General features: G+C 56.3%; 1 protein-coding gene across 2 annotated transcripts; it reads right to left on the bottom strand.

Annotated features, from left to right (window-relative positions):
* Positions 1-3,603: 3,603 nt before the first annotated feature.
* DOLPP1 (dolichyldiphosphatase 1) lies at positions 3,604-13,951 on the bottom strand. 2 transcript variants are annotated; one of them, XM_008005988.3, is made up of 8 exons: positions 13,852-13,951; positions 10,312-10,412; positions 9,966-10,053; positions 9,767-9,866; positions 9,457-9,555; positions 8,798-8,926; positions 8,212-8,301; positions 3,604-5,066 (listed from the first exon to the last, which is right to left on the bottom strand). In XM_008005988.3, the coding sequence occupies exons 1-8, from the start codon at positions 13,925-13,927 to the stop codon at positions 5,030-5,032; spliced, it is 720 nt and encodes a 239-aa protein (XP_008004179.1). In that variant the 5' UTR covers positions 13,928-13,951; the 3' UTR covers positions 3,604-5,029. The 2 variants fall into 2 exon arrangements, with proteins under 2 accessions (XP_008004179.1, XP_008004180.1); XM_008005989.3 differs by having other exon boundaries at positions 9,966-10,050.
* Between the last annotated feature and the right edge of the window lie 5,547 nt (positions 13,952-19,498).

Raw genomic sequence — 19,498 nt, 5'->3', positions numbered from 1 at the left:
AACTTCCCACCTACCTCTGGCTTGAGCCTTCCCAAGTCCCATGAGTTGTGGGTAGGGGCAACTCTCCCAGGGCACTGTGGGGCCCAGCAGTGTGGCTGATATCCAGGAACCCAGGGTGTCACCCTGCTTCCCCCCACTGAACCCAGCAAAAGTAGGAGTACAGCAGCAGGCTCAGCTTACCCCAGACCCAGCCGCTGCCAGGACAGACACCTTCGGGGGTGGGCAGGGGAAGCCATCAGAGCAGAACCACGTACCTGCCCACAGTCCCATGTCCATGGCTGAGCCAGGACATCCTGGCAAAACCAAGCGTGCTGTTTGTGGGGAGGGGAGAGTCTCCCACTGGAACACTGGCCTGTGAGGAAGGCCCGTGTGAAACCCCAAGGGTGAATGCCGGGGTGGGCCGAGGGAGGTTGGCTGGCCTGTGAGTAAAGGACTCTGTGACCGGACTAAGCTGGGACAGTCACCTCAGAGTGGGGCCTGTGGTTTTCTCCATTTGTCAGATGAAGAAGCAGGCTTAGTGAGGTTAAGATCACCAGGACACTGAATGGCAGAGCAGGATTCACAGAGGCCACACTTGTCTCCTCTAGGCCAGGGCTCCAAAAAGCCCCTCCCTAGAGCCAGGTCCCCAGCCCCAGGCCACATCCACCCACCTATCCCACAGCAGGGGCTGGAGAAAGGGAGGCTATGGGTGCCCAGCCTCAGGACCACACGTGAGCAGGTGAAGAGGGAGGTCAGGCTGAGCCTGAGCTCTAATCAGGCATAGGGACTTGCCAGGCCTGGCCAGCGGTGGCATACTCAGTGAGAGAGGGAAGCCACTTGCCCAGTGCCCCAAGGGGACCGGAGGTGTAGCCCAGACAATGGGGGGAGTGCGTGGAGGCAGGGAAAGGGATGCCTCCATGGGGAACAAGCAGACCTGGAAGAGAATGTCACCTGGACCAGCACGCTGACTCTGCGCCTCTCTACACAACAGGGTGCTCCCTCTGGGGGTGACTAGAACCACTAGGAAACAGGGTCCACAGCAGAGTGGACAGAGTGAGTGCTGCATGAGCAACCAGGGGTGGGCCTGCAGCCAGGCCAGGGCAGGACAGGGAGGGGAGAACGAACAGTCAAGAGGCTGCCAGACACCCTAGATTCCCGAAACTCAGCTAAGAACCCTACAGGTCTGAATATAAGGTTGGATTTTTTCCCCCAGAACTATCCTTCTGAATCGGGGGGCATTCCCGTAGGGTGGCGGTATTACAGGCCCCATCACATGGAAGCCCCCTCAATTCCTTGCAGCCACCAACTATTGTTCAAGGAGGGCGCATTCAGCATCTGAGCAACCTCAGTCATGGTGACAGGAAATCCCTAGAGGTCCTTGGTAGGGGAGAAAGGCAAAGAAACAAGATTTCGTCATTCTTCCTTAGGGGTAATTCCTGAGGCCTCACACTTGGACGTCGGGAGAAACCAGTGCTTAACGTTGTGCCAGGGGGCACTTATGGCTTGGAATGAAATTTCTAGTGCTTGTTCTGTGCATGAAATCCTACAGGTGCTGCTTAAAGGCTGGCATAGCAAAGAGCAGCCTCAGGAGAGCGGGGTCAGCTGACCCAGAGGGGGCTCCAGGGGTGACGCCAGTGATGCAGATGAAAAACGTGATTTGTTTTTGCAAAATGAGTGAAAAAAAGGTGTTCTGAATTGGTATATCTTGAGCAATACATAATTTGATATTTGAATGAGTAATAAAAATTTTTTTTTTTTTTTGAGACAGTTTCACTCTTGGCACCCAGGCTGAAGTGCAATGGTGTGATCTCGGCTCACTGCAACTTCCGCCTCCGGGGTTCAGGCAACTCTCCTGTCTCAGTCTCCCAAATAGTTGGGATTACAGGCCTGCGCCACCATGCCCAGTAATTTTTGTACTTTTAGTAGAGACAGGGTTTCACCTTGTTGGCCAGGCTAGTCTCAAACTCCTGACTTCAGGTCATCCATCTGCCTCAGCCTCCCAGAGTGCTGGGATTACAGGCGAGTCACCACACTCAATAAGATTAATGAATTCAAGAGAAATAGACGTGTGGCTTTTATGTAGATCCGGAAAGTCTGTACATCCAGTGGGCACAAACTTTATGTGGGCCCCGTCACTGGGAGAAAGCAGGGATGGACTCGAGCTCAGGCTGTCAAGGCAGGGTAAGGGCTGGCTGCAGGGGTCCTGTGGAAGGGCCATGTCAAAGACGAGGACCTCTTCCTGAGCCCAAAGTGTGAGGAGCTTGGCATGGCTGGGTTTTAGGAGGATGCTATGGTTGCTGCCACGTGAGGAATAGACTGAAGGGGACTAGGCTAGGGGTCGGGAGGAGGGGAACCTATCAGGAGGCTTTGCTGCCTGCAGCCAGGGACTGGTGGTGGCCTGGACCCACACAGCAGCCTCAGTGGGGAAGAAAAGTGACCCTAAGTGATCCATCCGACTCTGGGTTATGGGTGTAAGCCACCGTGCCCGACCTTCTCTTTAAAAATAGTAAAACAGGCTAGGCGTGGTGGCTCACGCCATAATCCCAGCACTTTGGGAGGCCAAGATGGGTGGATCACTTGAGGTCAGGAGTTAGAGATCAGCCTGGCCAACATGACTAAACCCCATCTCTACTAAAAATACAAAATTTAGCCGGACGTGGTGGTGTGCACCTGTAGTCTCAGCTACACAGGAGGCTGAGGCAGGAGAGTCGCTTGAACCCGGGAGGCGGAGGCTGCAGCGAGCGGAGATCACGCAAACGCACTCCAGCCTGGGCAATAGAGTAAGACTCCATCTCAAAAAAAAATAGTAAAGCGCTCTGTGCCTAATCATTCCAGTATTTGAAGTATTTGTGGGTTTCTATTATCTGTTTTCTGCTGGTTCTCCAGCATGGTGTCTTCTTTCCTTTTATATTTGATCATATTTGTCCACATGTATTTGTTTTGTTTTTGAGATGGGGTCTTGCACAGGCGGGAGGGCAGTGGTGTGATCACAGTTCACTGCAGCCTTGACTCCCAGGCTCAAGTGATCATCCCACCTCAGCCCCTCGAGTAGCTGGGACCACAGTTGTGCACCACCACGCCTAGCTAATTTAAAAATATATATATTTGGTAAAGACAGGGTCTTGCTATATTGCCCAGGCTGGTCTCAAACTCCTGGGCTCAAGTGATCCTCCCGCCTTGGCCTCCCAAAGTGCTGAAATTACAGGCGTGAGCCAGTGCCAGACAAAGTGGACATGTTTATCCTGGCACATTCTGAAGGGCACACTGGTTGCCCCCGAGTCCTCAAGGCTGTCCTACAGAGGAGGAACGAGGCTCAGTGAGAGCAGGGCCAGCACCACACAGGCAGGGAGACTGAGAGTGAAAAGGGGAAAACTTCCTAAGGCTGAGTGTCCAGGTTTGGTAAGGTGGCCCTCAGTGAGGTCCCCTGGAGGGATGTAACCGGAAGCTGGACAGACCCTGACAGGAAGTGCCGCAGAGGCCATTCAGACCCCTGCTGTGGGCTAGAAGGGACTAGATCACTTCTGATTTTATGGTCTTCACCGTATCCTTGCCCCTAAAGGTCATGTGTCCCCACAGCTGCCCCAATCTCCTCTCCTGAGCTCAGTTAGCATGTGCTCAAGCCACCAGAGTTTACGGTTTTATTTTAAAACAATAGTAAACAATTTCATTGATTTTTCTTAAATCAAACCACCTCACACTCGGCTTGTCTCAGGCAAAAGGTAAAAAATAAAAATAACGGGAGGCAAACGTGGAAACCGACCTACCTTCCCTAGAAATAAGCCCCTGGTCCTGGCATCTGGAATGGCTTTTGGACACTGCCTTTAACAAATGAGAAAAGAAAGCACCAAAATATTGTGCTTCAGCAGCAGGTTAGGAACCTCCACAAAGAGAGGGGTGGGGAGGATTTGAACACAGATCCCGAGTGACCCAGTTCAGTCCTCAAAACTTCTAAGAACCTGGAGGCGTCTCCTCTCCACGACTCCCTTTCAGAGTGACTTAGAGATGGGGATCCCTTTAGGAAGAGCCCCCACACAAACCAGGCTGGTAAGGATCTGTGAGCCCACACCCCAGACACAGGTTTGAGGGGGACCCCAAGCAGGTTCCCAGCTGGTCAGAGATGGGTCGGGAAGGACAAAGACATATTCAGAGCACACAGAGGGAAGGACGAGGGACTTCGGGTGCCCGCTGCCTCACTCCTCTTCTCGAGGCTCCTTCCCGTTTTGTTCGCGTGGGGATGAAGACTAACTGCTACTGGATGGCAGGACAAGAAAGAGCTGTAAACAGCTTGGGTCTGCTCACCCACATGTGCAGGCTCCTTCGTCAGAAAGGGATTACTGTCTTAGGGACAGGGGACCAGAGAAAGCCCTTTTGGTGTTGGGTTAATACGGGGTAGAACACAATGACAGCAGCCGCCAGACGCGCGCTCGCTCTGGGCCCTGCCCCCAGACAGGGAAACACTGACCAAGGTTCTGGAATGGCAACGGTGGCAGGGAGGGCGTGGGGTATGCTCCCCTCCTCCTGGCACCCCAGGCCACCTCGGCCCAGGGAGAGGCAGTCTGCCCTCTGAGCATAGGGCGAAGGGCCTAGGAAGCTGACCAGGAGCCCTCTGTCCACAGGGCAGCCACCGCAAAGCAGGTTCTTCAGCTCCAAAATCCTGCCTGCCTCTGACAAAACCAAAAAATAAATAGTGTGTACTTCTCACGCCACCTGGAATTCCTGGCCCCGAGACCAGAGGCGCAAGCCCTTCTCCACCCCACACCCAGGTGCCCACACCGAGGGCACTTCCTGCCCAGCCGGGGGCTGGCAGCAGCACAGCGAGGGTCTCTGGCCACGGCCCCCAGGCAGCAGGCCCCCCAGGGTCCTGGTTGAGGGGCTGGCTCAGCCCTTTGGTCCACCTTGTTCATTAAAATTAAAATAAGAAAAAAAAAGGCTCCACTTGGTGACTTGGGTCTGTAGAGGTCTCTGCTTCGTCCCTGTCTTGTCATCCTGTCCATCCTGCAAGGCATCGTGCGGGCCAGATCTGGAGGCTGGACCCAGCCACATCCACTGGTCACTGCAGTTTCGTCCCCAGCTTGCGTTGTCTGTTCCTGCAAAATGGGATGGGGGTCAGATGTGGGGACACCTGATGTTCAGTGACCTACATCTGTCCCCACCACACCCAGAGTCTCAACTAAGTAGGCAAATGCCCACCCTCAGTAGCCAGCGATTGACCTGAACTGGGCCAATCAGAGCACCTGCCCTGGCAATGGCACCTAGAGAGGGTTGATCTCCCTGGCAGGGCCTGTACCTCGGTTGTGTCAGCTCTGCAATCCCAGAAGTGGAGCCAGGGGATTGGGGCAGGGGTGGGGGCCAGGATGAGACGACAGAGGCAAGAGGGACTTGGCTGGGTTCCATTAGTTATGGTGAGTTTCCCTTTATAGACAAGCCAGCACAATTAGATTCTGTTATTGATCAAAACAGAGGGCCGGGCGCGGTGGCTCAAGCCTGTAATCCCAGCACTTTGGGAGGCCGAGACGGGCGGATCACAAGGTCAGGAGATCGAGACCATCCTGGCGAACACGGTGAAACCCCATCTCTACTAAAAATACATAAAAAACTAGCCTGGCGCGGTGGCGGGCGCCTGTAGTCCCAGCTACTCGGGAGGCTGAGGCAGGAGAATGGCGTAAACCCGGGAGGCGGAGCTTGCAGTGAGCTGAGATCCGGCCACTGCACTCCAGCCTGGGTGACAGAGCGAGACTCCCTCTCAAAAAACAAAACAAATCAAAACAAAACAAAAACAGAGTACAGAAACGTAGTGAGCTCCCCATCCAGGAGGTATATAAGCAAAAGTAGAACTACTGATGGAGGTTACTGAGGGGATTTGAGCACCAAATTTGGGGTGTGGCTATATCCAGGGTGGGCCCAGGAACCTGAGGGAACCAGGGCCAATCATCCCCATTTTCTAGAGGGGCTGACAGAGACTCAGTAGAGGAGAACGGGGTTTGTCTAGGGTCCCAGTTAAAATCTAGAAACCTACTGCTCCTGTGTGATCTGGCCCCAGCCTCGTCCCACAACACACCCCTTGCTCCCTGGGCTCCAGCCCTGGCAGCCTCCATCTGGTGCAGTCACCAAGCCTCATCAGCCTCAGGAGTTGTGTATGCCCTTCCCTCTGCTGAGAACATTACCTGCCACCCCCGCAACCCTCCCCACCTCCACACCCTCCCCACCACCCCAACCCTCCCCACCTCCCCACCCTCCCCACCACCCCAACTCTCCCCACCTCCACACCCTCCCCACCACCCCAACCCTCCCCACCTCCCCACCCTCCCCACCACCCCAACTCTCCCCACCTCCACACCCTCCCCACCTCCACACCCTCCCCACCACCCCAACCCTCCCCACCTCCACACCCTCCCCACCACCCCAACCCACCCCACCTCCCCACCCTCCCCACCATCCCAACCCTCCCCACCACCCCAACCCTCCCCACCTCCACACCCTCCCCACCACCCCAACCCTCCCCACCTCCACACCCTCCCCACCACCCCAACCCTCCCCACCTCCACACCCTCCCCACCACCCCAACCCTCCCCACCTCCCCACCTTCCCCACCACCCCAACCCTCCCCACCACCCCAACCCTCCCCACCTCCCCACCCTCCCCACCACCCCAACCCTCCCCACTTCCCCACCCTCCCATCTCCCCACCTCCCTATCCTCCCCACCCCCTACCCGCCACCCTCTCCACCCCCTCCCCACCCCCTACATCCTCCCCACCCTCCCCACCCCCCACTCCCCCACCTCCCTACCCCCTACCCACCACCCTCTCCACCCCCTCCCCACCCCCTACATCCTCCCCACCCCCTACTCCACCACCCCCACTCCCCCACCACCCCACTCCAGCTCCGACGTCAACAGGCCGCGCCCACCCGGTCCCACATAGGCTCCCAACACAAGCTGTCAGGTCACAGCACTGATCACATAGGCAAGTGCGTCGCAGCTCTTCCCTGCCTGCTGGAGCACCATGAGCAGGGGACCATGGCTGTCACTGTGCCTGCCCCCAGCACACAGCCTGGCACAGAACAGGTGTGCCCTGAGATTTTGGTAAATGAAGGCAGGTGGAAGCCGGCCAGGCGGGGCAGGGCAGGGTGAGGCGTGGCAGGCCGGTGAGAGATCAACAGGGCCAGCTGGGGACCTTCTGCCTCTAATGGGATTGCCTGCCCTAACCCCCTCCAATCCCCTTTCCTCATGGATCCCCGGCTTTGCTCTTAAGCTCGTTAGGATAATTTGGACCTTGATGCACTAAACACATTTCCTGGCTGCTAGGACACCCCACCCTACCCCGCCCCACGGTCCCTCTCAGCCTGCCGAGAAACCTCCCAGGCTTCCTCTGGAGCCTCAGCTCCCCTCTGAACCCAGAGAAGAGCCAGCCTTCGGCCAGGCGCGGTGGCTCACGCCTGTAATCCCAGCACTTTGGGAGGCTGAGACAGGTGGATCACGAGGTCAGGAGATCAAGACCATCCTGGCTAACACGGTGAAATCCCGTCTCTACTAAAAAATACAAAAAATGAGCCGGGCATGGTGGCAGGTGCCTGTAGTCCCAGCTATTTGGGAGGCTGAGGCAGAAGAATGGTGTGAACCCAGCAGGCGGAGCTTGCAGTGAGCCAAGATCGCGCCACTGCACTCCAGCCTGGGCGACATAGCAAGACTTGGTCTCAAAAAAAAAAAGAAAGAAAGAAAAAGAAGAGCCAGCCTTCCCACCCCACTAGGAACCCCACCCAGGATTTGGGGTGAGTGAAACAGCATGAGTCAGGAGTTCCCAAAGCTCAGCTCTGTCCTGACTTGCTGTACAAATACAGGCTGGCCTCCTAACTCAACGTGCCTCAGTTTACCCAGGTCTAAGAAAGCATCTGGACTAACCCCTAGGGATGTCCACACACAGGAGCCCCGAGAACCTCAGCTGCCCAGCTCTCTGGTTCTGGCCTGCAGAGTTTAAAAGCATGGGCTCTGGGCCAGACAGCCTGGGTTCACCACCCTGCTCCCCCACCCACAATCTGCAAGATCTCAAGCAAATGACTTCTCTTCTCCAAGCTTCAGTTTTCTCATCTGCAAAACGGGGGTCACAGCAGGATTCAATGAGCTAATGCAAGAGAAGTGCTTAGGTAGGCGCGGGGCTCCCAGAGAGCCCTCCAAACATGGAGGCAGAGGCTGCCTGGGGCTGGGCCCAGTGAGCACCGCTGTCCCCTGAACTCACCTGGCTTCTGCCCGGGTCACCGTGTACTCAAACCAGAGTACATTGGGAATGAGGCTTGTGTCTCGGATTAGGAAGAACTCGGAGACAGGCCTGGAGAGACAGACATCAGAGAGCCAGGGCCACATCAGGGCATGAGTCTGTTACTACACCAGACACCCCCAACATTGCCCGGGGCTGGCGCGACACCCGCCCCCACTGCCTAGACTCTTTGCCTGGCCTGAGACCCCAGAGCCACTGAGAGACCCAGCTATGTCACCTGTGTCACCTCAGGCAGGGGCACTGTCCCACGGCACACACATCCCAGCAGGACTCAGGCTTCTAAGTCCCTGAGAACCTAGGCGAGGACAGAGGATGGCACTCTGGCTTCCCAGCCTGAGGAATCCCCCCATATTTCTGCCGCAAACCCCAGGGGGAGGTGGAAGCCAGGCAGGTGGGGCCTACAGCCTTATGCCACCAGAAGGCTAGGCACTGGGGCCTTGCCAGGGAGACAGGGGCTGGGGTCAAGACTCCTGGGTCCACCCAATGATGGCCCCACCCACAGGAGGGGACAGGGCCCACAGTGCCCAGGAAGGCAGGAGACAGTTACCAGGCTGCTATCCTGGGGAACAGCGGGGTAAGGACCTCCTGGGTGAAGATGAACCAGGCGATGGCCATGAGGCCTCCAGCGATGCCTCCATAGAGCACCTGGCTCCAGGTGTGGTACAGCAGGTAGACCCTGGGCCAAGGCCAGAAGTGAAGCATGTGAGAGCCAGTCAGAGACAGGACCGCACAATCCCTGCTGCCCACATGCCAGCTTCCCGGGAATCTGTGCCCGCACATGTGGAGACACACAGACAGGACACTGACTCCACGGAGCATAGCCTCAGATCCCCTTCCAAGAGGGAGGGCACTGACCCCAAACGGCTCTCCCATCTGCAGCAGCGAAGGGTCAGCTGGGATCTGCCTGCCTCCCATCTAGCCCTTGACCTCTGAATTTATCTACAGTGGGTTCCTCTGGAACACTGGGAAGAGACGGCTGATACATGGAGTTGGCCCCAGAATCTTGGGCTCAGTGAGCTCAGTGGGGACTGGGCTAGAAGGGGCAGCTGGAGCCCTGTCCTTTTAAAACTAGAGGTCTGGGACCCCTTTTCCAGTCCTGCCCTACAGGCTCTGGGACTAGGGTCCATGGAGGGGTCCCAGAGGGACCAGGAATCAGCAGGACACCACACGGGCAGGGTGCAGACAGGGGCTCTCCCTCCTCCATACCTGCTGTAGGAGACTAGAAAGGCCGCAGCAAGGAGTCCCAGGGAGAGTACGTGCCTCCACAGCAAGTCCAGGAACCTGGCGTTGTTTGTTTGGTGCATTCTGGGAAAACACGCCCACCAGATTACCTCAGCCCACAGCCCAGCCCAGGCCTCCCAAACAGTCCCTGGCCCCATCCAAATGCTCCCTGGGTACCTTCTGCCTCCGCTGCAGCCCCTCCCACCCCAGGGACATCCAAAGGGCTAGCAGTGAGTCCCTAGCAGAGTTCAGCCTGAGCCCGTTCAGGGCCATCCCAGCCGGGGGAGAAACTCACCTTAAATACAGGAAAAGGAAGGAATAGATGGAGAAGAACCACATAAACTGGGAGTGGCTGGAGGGCATCCCGTACTTCGTGCCCACTGCTGTGTGGGGGCCTGGGAGAGAGAGGAGACCAGGGCATCACGGGAGGATGCAGACCTCCCAGTAACGCCCCAACCTGGGGGACTCTCAGGCCCTGGCAGCCCAGGCCCTACCTCCACAGGGCCGTGGCTCCTGGATGACGTTTTTGATCAGCCAGTTGACCCCCTCGTTCAGTGCCAGGCCTCCAAGGAAGGAGATCTGCTGGGGAAGACGTACGGTCAGCTGGGCCTCTTTGCACCTGTTGGCTGCTACCTAGTCCCAAAGACCACGGCCTCTGACTGAACCTCCCAGCCCAACAGGTGAGTAACCTAGAACCAGCCAGGAGGCTCCACGCATCTGAAGACAGGTGGACGCAGGGATGAGAAGGCAAACCCTGGGCTGAGGGGCAGACAGGCTGCCCAAAGCAGGGTGGGGACACTGCGGGGGGGCGTGGGGAGGGTGTGGGCAGGACAGACTCACCGTGTGCAGCTCCCGCTTAAATATGATGAGGGTCACGAAACCAACGATGACAAATACAGGGCTGAGGCTCAGGTAGGCAAGGAGGTGGCCAGAGAGATCACCTGGCAAGACAGAGAACAGAATGAGGACAGGGCACAGGCATCAGAAGAGGGGCCAGCCCCCTGCAAGCAGGGCCTGAGCCAGAAAGGAGGTCCCGGCAGGGCCTGACGCATGGGAGCCAGGCAGCCACGGACACCTGTTTACCAGCCGGTCGTGCCAACTCAGTCACAGTCATATGTGATGCTGTCTATTACTTAGCACTAAAGTGCACACAGCATGCGTTTAAAGGAGGTGCCTTGACTGTTCCCGTTCTATAGATGAAGAAACTGAATCCCAGAGTAACTATGTGACTCACCCAAGGTCACACAGCCAGAAGGAGGTGGGACCAGGACTAAAGTCCAAGTCTCTGACCTGGTCCAGACACTAGACCAATCCTTCCTGCCAAAGCAGGAAGGTGAACCCAGCCTGGTGACTCCAGAGGTGGAGCCCGGGACCTGGGAGGTAGCCTGGAAGGCATATGAGAGCCACACACTGTTGTGCTGGGGCTGCCCTGGCTGAGCCCTGGGCCTCCGGGGAAATCCGACATTCTCTGGACACCACACAGACTTGGGTCCACACTGAACACTCAGACAGAAACCAAGCCCAATATGGCCACAGTAACAGCTGCTCGCCGCTTCTCTCGCAGTACACTGCCTACCTATTGATTACCAGCTTCTGACACTCCCATCACGCCTGGGATGGAGGCATCGGAGGAACACTGGGCCCTTTTAGGAAATGGGGACACTCAAGCTGAGAATCCAAGGGCAGGGGAGGCTGAGTCCGAAGGCCACCCTCACCATTTGAGACAGGCAGCTATGTAGCCACTCTGGGGTCTGAGGGCATAGTTCAGCTCCTATGCCGGTACTCGCTGGCTGCATGAACTGAGGCAAGGATTCAAGCCTCAGCTCACCCACTTGTGGAACAGGGATAGTAGTGCCTACCTCCTACAGCTGCATGAGACTCAATGAGATGGGACCTGTGAGACACCTAGCTTGGTCCCTGGCAACCAGGACACTTCCATGTTGGGGCAGAGGTGGGGAGAACCCAGTGTGGGAAATGGTCCACGCCACCAGCCTCACACAAGCAGCAGGGAAGGTGTCCACAGAGGGCTGAGCCCAGATTCCAGGGCTGAAGACATAGACACACACACGCCTGGCCTCATCCACACCCAGGATCCTACCCAGCCCATCCTACCCAGGGTCAGGCTGGCCTGGAGTTGGCCTGGGAGAGCAGAGCAGCCCAGCTAAGTGCCTGGGTTCAAGTGCTGGTGCTGCCACAGTCCCACTGGGTGACAGTGGGTGAGTCCCTTCTCTTTCCTGGGCCTCTCCACTACGAAACTCACCTCCACAGCACTGGGCTATGATGACAGTGAATGACAGGTACCCCCAAAGCTTTAGCCATCTCCATAGCCTGTCCCAGAGCCAGTACTACCCTGGGGTTTTCCTGAAGATGCTACCAGGGACTCTGGCCTCTCCACTCTCCGATCCAACCCCCTCAGGCCTCCCACTCCCCTTAGGACAAGTTCCCCCTCAGCCCAGCTCATCTGGCCCTGCACAGTCCTGGCCCTGCTTCCCTCTCACCCTCTGCTCCAGTTCCAAGGACTAAACTCAAGTTCCCTGAGCGCACCGTGCCCTGTCCTACTTCTGGACCTTTGCACACAGTTTCACTACCTGGGATGCTCTCTGGGTGAACTCAACAAACGTCACCACAGTGGCAAAAAAAAAGACACATACGTCCCTGCCAGTGCAGAGCTCGCAGTCTGACGGGAGAATCTGCCATCCAGGCACAGTTCATGATCCACTAGTGTAGATAATCAGGACAGCATCTGGGAGTATGGACAGGGTCTCTTTATACCCTACTCTATCTCCCAAGCCCAGCACAGGGCCTGGCTCTTAACTGGGCTCAAAAAGTATTGAATGAATTAAGTAAGCAAGTGACGGTGTGATGAGGGGTGTGACGGAGAAGTGCAGGGAACCACAGAAGCATTGATAGGGGACTAGACCTCACCAGATGCTCCAGGCTCAGCCAGGTCCATCACAGCCTGTATCATGCTGCACACAACTGCCTGCCAGGTTCCCTCTGGCTTGCTGGATTGTGAGCACTCCAAGAAGCTACTCTGAGGCCAGGCGGGGAAGCTGTGAAGGTGCAGAGGCCTTAGCAAGTCTTTCCCCACCTCCAGGCTTTGGCTTTCCTCTTATAAAGCAGCCGGTTTTCACAGGGCAGGAGTGCAGGGATATTTCAGGCCCTGTTAAGCATTCTAAAACCAGAGCTAGCCCAGGGCCTAGCACTCAGAAGTGTTCAGCGGATATTGGCTGAATGAATGAATGGATGGATAAATGTTAGACAGGCAGGCAGGGCCCAGCACCTGGCAGGGCCATACCACCCCCAGTACAACCCAGAACACCAGGGTCAAAGTTCTTTGGCATTCGATCCTGGTGCCCTCAGCGGAGCCAGGTTCTCACATCTCGCAAGACAGCAGCATGAGCGGGCCCTTCCCAGGCAACCAGGGCTCAATGAGGGGGCCCCAGCCTTCCCTGGCACTCAACCATCCTATCCAGGGAGGGTCCTGGAAGGTGGGATAACATTAACTGCAAGTATTTGCTGAACGCTTACTGCAAGCCGGGCACTGTTCAGCCCTTCTTGTGCCTCCTGCTATTTGATGCTCACACCATCACCAGAAGGTAAGCACTGTAATCAGTTCCACTTTAGAGATGAAGTAACTTAAGCAGAGGCAGGCACCTGCACAAGGCCTCCGCCTCAACTGGAACCCAGATGGGTCAGGCCCCCACTCCCAGGCTCTGCGCCACTCTTACTAGACAGCTTCCAGAACGCCGCTAATGGACCTCTCAACTGGAAAGCCCTGCGCTTCGAGAGGTGTGTCTGATAGGAAGCTCCAGAAGTCAAGATCCCGAGGCTGCCCGCCCCCTCATCGGGTCCTCTCCGTTGTGGAGTCGTGCCCTGATCAAGGCGTGGCACCACAAGTACTCAAAAGCTTGGCTTCACCTTGCACACTCCCAGCAACGGGGAGCTCTTTCTCTTACAAGCAGCCCAAAGCACTGTTCGAAGCAAACAGACACTCCCTGCACGCTGGAGCGGGAGTGCGGCCTCTCTGGGGCAGCGGAGGGCGGGGGAGAAGGGCCAAGGTCCAGATCAGAGATCTTTTCTCGCCTCACACAGATCCCCACCCCATTTCAGCCCACCGGCGCCCCGGGACCCTGGGGAGCGCCCCGACCGCGCAGCCGCAGAGTGCGCGAGCGAGCGCCTCACAATTTCGCCCAGCTCATCCCCGCACCATTGCGCCTGCGCGGCGCGCGTGCCGGCCGAGCCCCTCCATGGCTCACTATTTGACAGTTCCCACCCCGGTCCCCCGGCGCCCCCTCCGCGGGCTCGCGCAGGCCAGAGCGCCCGGGACTGAGAGGCCGTCCCCGGGAAGGCGTCCTCGGAGCCGCGACCGTCTTTTACCTGCAGGATATTCGACGTGGGTGAGGGTCACCGGCCGCCATGAAGCGGGGAGCGAGCACTGTCCGTCCGCTGCCATCTTACCCGGAGACCGGGCTTCTTCGAGCAGCCAATGGGGAGCCAGGGGGGCGGTGGTCCTGACCTATCACGCCGGAGAGGCGCCGTGCACCCAATCGGTGATCAATATAGGTAGCGGCGCAGCCATTCAGCGTGCAGGCCGTGGGGCTGGCCCGAGCGGCGAATCAGAGAGCGGGGCCCCTGGGAGCCAACGAGCCGGCCCAGCTGGCGCCCAATCTGGGGCGAGCGCAGGTAGGCGCCTGGCCAATCAGAGAAGGGGAGGGTTCCAGCGCAGAACAGGGAGCATAACAGCCAATCAGAAGGTGAGGCTGCCTCAGCGTGTGGGCAGGGCGGGCCAATCAGGCGCTGGCTTTGGGGGCGTGTTGAACTTTGGTGGGAGCTTTGGTTCGGCTGGGACCTGCGCCCTGAGTGAACGCTTCTCTGGTACCCCGAGCTGACCCGTGGTCTGAGGGACCTGCGCGTCCGATAGCGCGTGCTCGACGAGGGGAGGCAACCTCAGCCCCAGGGGGTTTGAACCGACCCACTTTCAGTTACGAGTAAACTGAGACCAGAGAGCAGAGGGGGCTTATTTCCTTCTGCCCCATACTGGCCGGCGAAAGGGCAAGTCATACAGAGCAGGCGACCTTTTTGTGAAAAGTGTGTGGGTCGGGGCGCGCAGTAGGTGCCCTAAAGGCTGGACTGAACAGAAGCTTAACTGATACTTAAGAGTGGAAGCTTAGCTGCAATTAAGAACTCCTTCCTCCTTTCATTCATTTAACAAAGATTTATTGATTCATTCACGTTTATGCTACTTAATGAGGCGTTTTGGGAGCATTTCAAACAAGAAGTCGGTTTTCCACCTACCCCTCAGTTTTCCCAAGACATTCCTGCGTGAACAGCCACACCCTCCCACCCGCCTTCACCTCTCCTATCCGATTCTGTCTCTGGCTGGACTGGATTGCAGTCTAGGTAAGGTGGGCTGGGAGGGCTCAACCTCTTGTCTCCTGCCCCTAGCACGTGTTTTTGTTTGTTTGTTTGTTTTTTGAGACAGTGTCTTGCTCTGAGGCCCAGGCTGGAGTGCAGTGGAACGATCTCGCTCGGCCTCCTGGGTCCAAGTGATTCTCCTGTCTCAGCCTCCTGGGTAGCTGTGACTACAGGCACACACCACCGCATCCGGCTAGTTTTTGCATTTTTAGTAGAGACAGGGTCTTACCATGTTGGCCAGGCTGGTTTCGAACTCCTGGCCTCAGGTGATCCACCTGCCTTGGCTCCCAAAATGCTAGGATTACAAGCGTGAGCTACCATGCCCAGCTAATTTTTTTTTTTTTTTTTTCTTTTTTGAGACGGAGGCTCACTCTGTCAACCAGGCTGGAGTGCAGTGGCACGCCCAGCTAATTTTTGTGTTTTTCGTAGAGACGGGGTATCACCGTGTTGGCCAGGATGGTCTTGATCTCCTGACCTCGTGATCCACCCACCTCGGCCTCCCAAAGTGCTGGGATTACAGGTGTGAGCCACCGCCCCTGGCCACTATGTGCTGTTTTGCTGCATGGGATGTAGCGCCTCTCCTGCCCTACTTTGCCCTGCCAAATCTGGCTCAGGTGTCTCCTCGACTTACAGGTTTCCACAGCCAAGTGAGGGGCCAGTACTGGGCTCTCACAGTTGCATTTCCTGTCCTGTGTCAGCCCTGACCTCACTGGACTGTAATCGGTTCCTTATCCCTCCCAGTGAGCGGCAGCTCTCAGACTTCACAGAGTGCCGAGATCAGCCTGTAGAAAACGCAGATTCCTGGGTCACATTAGGGCCTGGGTTGATCCAGTAGGTCTGGGTTGGAGCCTAGGTGTCTGCGTTCTTATGTGCTCTGGGAATTCTGATACAGGTGGTTACAGCCGCCACTGGAGAAGCCCTGGGCAACATGAGGACAGGGCCTGGTACACCCTGAGTCTGGTCCAGACCAGACCTAGAGCAAGTGCTGATAAGTGACACGAGGGCCCCTGAGGTGAGGTGAGAATAACCCAGGAAATCCCACTGAGAGAGTGGCTCTGTCTGCACGTGGCCAGGCCAGTGGAGCGGGGACGGTGAGCTGGCCTGTGTGGCCGGAGATGATGGCGACTCACAACCTACCAGGGAACCCAGAAGGCCCACTGCCCCTAGCCCTGCTGTGCGCTCTCCCAGCCTGGGCTCATCGGGGTCAGCTGGCCTCGGTTTCCTCAGGCACTGCCATTATTAGCCCCTGAAAAGCAGGAGGTGTGAGGAGCGGGCCAGAAGCTTCCCAGAATAGTTACCTGGGGACAGGGCAGCCATCCATGATCTGGGCCACATTGCTGCTCCCAGATAGACCTTAGGAGCAAAGTCCATGAAATGCAGGCCTGTCAGTGCAGGGAACCTCCCGAGGGAGGATGAAGATGAGGAACTACAAAATGAAATGGAGTTACCCAGAGAGGGTTTTCCTGGCAGAGAGAACAGTGTAAGCCGGTTCCCTGGGGCCCGAGTGTGGCTGGATGAAGTGGGCAAGAGGGAGAGGAGTAAGGTGGTCGGGGGGAGGTCCACAGGGGCCTGCCCACTGGAAACTCTGAGGGCACTGTGGGTGGGGACAGAGGGGAGCTCTGAAAGATGGGTTTGTTGTTGGGTTCGGTTAGGTTTTCTTGTTTAAAACAGAACATTCAGGGCAAGCACGGTGACTAAACCTGTAGTCCCAGCACTTTGAGAGGCCAAGGTGGGAGGATCACTTGAGCTCAGGAGTTCAAGACTAGCCTGGGCAATACATCAAGACTTCATCTCTACAAACAAATTTTTAAAAATTAGCCAGGCATAGTGGTGCACGCCTGTGGTCCCAGTTACTCGGGAGGCTGAGATGGGAGGATCACATGAGCTGGGGAAGTCAAGGCTACAGTGAGCTGTGATCCTGCTGCTACACTTCAGCCTGGGCAACAGAGTAAGACCCTGTCTCAAAAATATGGCTGAGTTGTAATCCCAGTACTTTGGGAGGCCGAGGCGGGTGGATCACCTGAGGTCAGGAGTTCAAGACCAGCCTGGCCAACATAGCGAAACCCCATCTCTACTAAAAATACAAAAAGTAGCTAGGCGAGGTGGCACATGCCTGTAATCACAGCTACTTGGGAGGCTGAGGGAGGAGAATCGCTTGAATCCAGGAGGCGGAGGTTGCAGTGAGCCGGCATCACGCCAGCCTGGGCAACAAGAGCGAAACTCTGTCTCAAAAAAAAAATATATATATATATATATACACACACACACACACACACACACACACACGGCTGGGTGCAGTGGCTCACTCCTATAATCCCAGCACTTTGGGAGGCCAAGGCAGGTGGATTACTTCAGGTCAGGGGTTTAAGACCAGCCTGGCTAACATGGCAAAACCCCATCTCTACTAAAAATACAAAAATTAGCTGGGTATGGTGGCATGCACCTGTAGTCCCAGCTACTCGGGAGGCTGAAGCAGGAGAATTGCCTGAACCCGGGAGGCAGAGGTTGCAGTGAACTGAGATCATGCCACTGCACTCCAGCCTGGGTGACAGAGCAAGACCGTCTAAAAAAAAAATTATATATATACATATATATGTATATGTGTATATTTCATACAGAAAATTTCAGAAATCAAACATATACAGCTTGATGTAGTTTCACAAACTAAGCACACATGTAAGCAGCCCCCACATCAGGAACCAGGACCTTAGGAGCCCTGGCGCCCACTCCAGTCACCCCAGGTGACTTCCAACTTCCGACACCATACCTTCGGTTTGGCTGGATTGTGTAATTTCGTTTTTGTTTTGTTTTGTTTTGTTTGTTTTTGGAGATGGAGTCTCACTCTGTTGCCCAGACTGCAGTGCAGTGGTGTGATCTCAGCTCACTGCAAGCTCCGCCTCCCGGGTTCAAGCAAATCTCATGCCTCAGCCTCCTGAGTAGCTGGGACTACAGATGTGTACCACCATGCCCAGCTAATTTTTTTGTAGTTTTAGTAGAGACGGGGTTTCACCATGTTGGCCAGGATGGTCTTGATCTCTTGACCTCATGATCCGCCCGCCTCAGCCTCCGAAAGAGCTGGGATTACAGGCATGAGCCATGGAGCCTGGCCTGGATTGTGGAATTTCTGTCAACGGAAGCCTACAGTCTGCACTTTTTGTGTATGTGGCTTCTTCACTCACATTATGGTTGTGAGCATTAGCCACGCTGCAGCCTCCAGTGGAAATTTGCTTCCTCTTGTTGCTGTGCGGTATTCCATGGGGTGAACATTCCACAGTTTATTTCCCATTCTAGTCTGTTTTTATTTTTTATAGAGACAGGGTCTCGCTGTGTTGCCCAGGCTGGTCTCGAACTCATGGCCTCAGACAGTCCTCCTGCCTTAGCCTCCCAAAGTGCTGGGATTACAGATGTGAGCCACTGCGACCGGCCCCCATTCTAGTCTTGATGGACATTTGGGTGTTTCTAAGTTTGGGGTGTTAGAAGTAGTGCTGCTGTGAACACCTGTGCATGGCTATGGATTCGTACCTGTGGATTTGTAGCTGTGGATTCATTTCTGAGGGAGATGTGCCTAGGAGCCCTCACAGGGTCGCAGGAGATGGAAGTGGTGACACAGTGGGACCCGGCTGTCGGGCAGGGGCTGGGCGGTGCAGGCCTGAATATGACCAGGAGCCCCAGGGGAGGCTGCCCAAGCTGCCTGTATCCTCCCGCTGAGCTGAGGGTTTGACCAGTGATGTTCTCAGCGCCAGCTCTGTGCATCCTGAGAGGTGCTGCGTCCTTCTTGTTACCTTCACAACAGCCCTGCAGGGCAGCCCTGAGTGTGCCCAGCTTGTAGCTGAGGACGGTGAGGCTTGGAGTGGCACACTGTTTGCCATGGCCTCCTGGCCCAGGTTCAGAACCCCCTGCATCCCATGAAGCAAGCTGCTGGCCACCTCCTCCCACTGCCCCATAGGTTCTCAGACAAGCCCTGAAACCCAGGCTTTTCCAGAGCTGTCCCAGAGCACGGTCTGGCCTTTTACCTCTGGCCTTTCCTCTGGCAGGGAGTTCACAGACAAGGTGGCCCTGAGATTAGAGGTACAGAGTCTAACTGCACCGCACCCCAGCCACGCTGCTGTGTGCTCAGAGTCCCAGCACGCCCTTAGGAAACAGGGCTCTCTCCCTCTCTTGGCCTCTGATACGGTTTGGCTGTGTCCCCACCCAAATCTCATCTTGAGTTATAGCTCCCATGATTCCCACATGTTGTGGGAGGGACCTGGTGGGAAGTAACTGAATGATGGAGGTGGTTCCCCCCCATACTGTTCTCGTGGTAGTGAATAAGTCTCATGAGATCTGATGGTTTTATAAGGGGCTCCCCCTTCTGCTTGGCTCTCATTCCCTCTTGCCTGCTGCCATGTAGGACATGCCTTTTGCCTTCCACCATGATCGTGAGGCCTCCCCAGCCACATGGAACTATGAATCCATTAACATCTTTTTCTTTACAAATTACCCAGTCTTTATCAGCAGCGTGAAAACAGACTAATACAGCCTCTTTCCCCAAACATGGTGATGCTGCCTTCTGGGTTGGAGGTTCATTTGTTGACTTCAGGAAATATTTGAGTTCCTCAGTCATGCCAGA

The sequence above is a fragment of the Chlorocebus sabaeus genome, chromosome 12, assembly GCF_047675955.1.
Source record: "Chlorocebus sabaeus isolate Y175 chromosome 12, mChlSab1.0.hap1, whole genome shotgun sequence".
Classification (NCBI taxonomy): Eukaryota; Metazoa; Chordata; class Mammalia; order Primates; family Cercopithecidae; genus Chlorocebus; species Chlorocebus sabaeus.
The sequence above is the reverse complement of the archived record's forward strand: the minus strand, read 5'-3'. Positions and strand labels throughout refer to the sequence as shown.

What these genes read in the sequence shown, in the direction of transcription:
- DOLPP1 (XM_008005988.3), bottom strand. Translation starts at nt 13,927, where the DNA reads ATGGCAGCGGACGGACAGTGCTCGCTCCCCGCTTCATGGCGGCCGGTG. An exon ending in TTCCTTTTCCTGTATTTAAG is followed by an intron (nt 9,556 to 9,766) that starts GTGAGTTTCTCC and finishes GTGTTTTCCCAG; the next exon opens with AATGCACCAAACAAACAACG. An exon ending in GTGACCCGGGCAGAAGCCAG is followed by an intron (nt 5,067 to 8,211) that starts GTGAGTTCAGGG and finishes CCCATTTTGCAG; the next exon opens with GAACAGACAACGCAAGCTGG.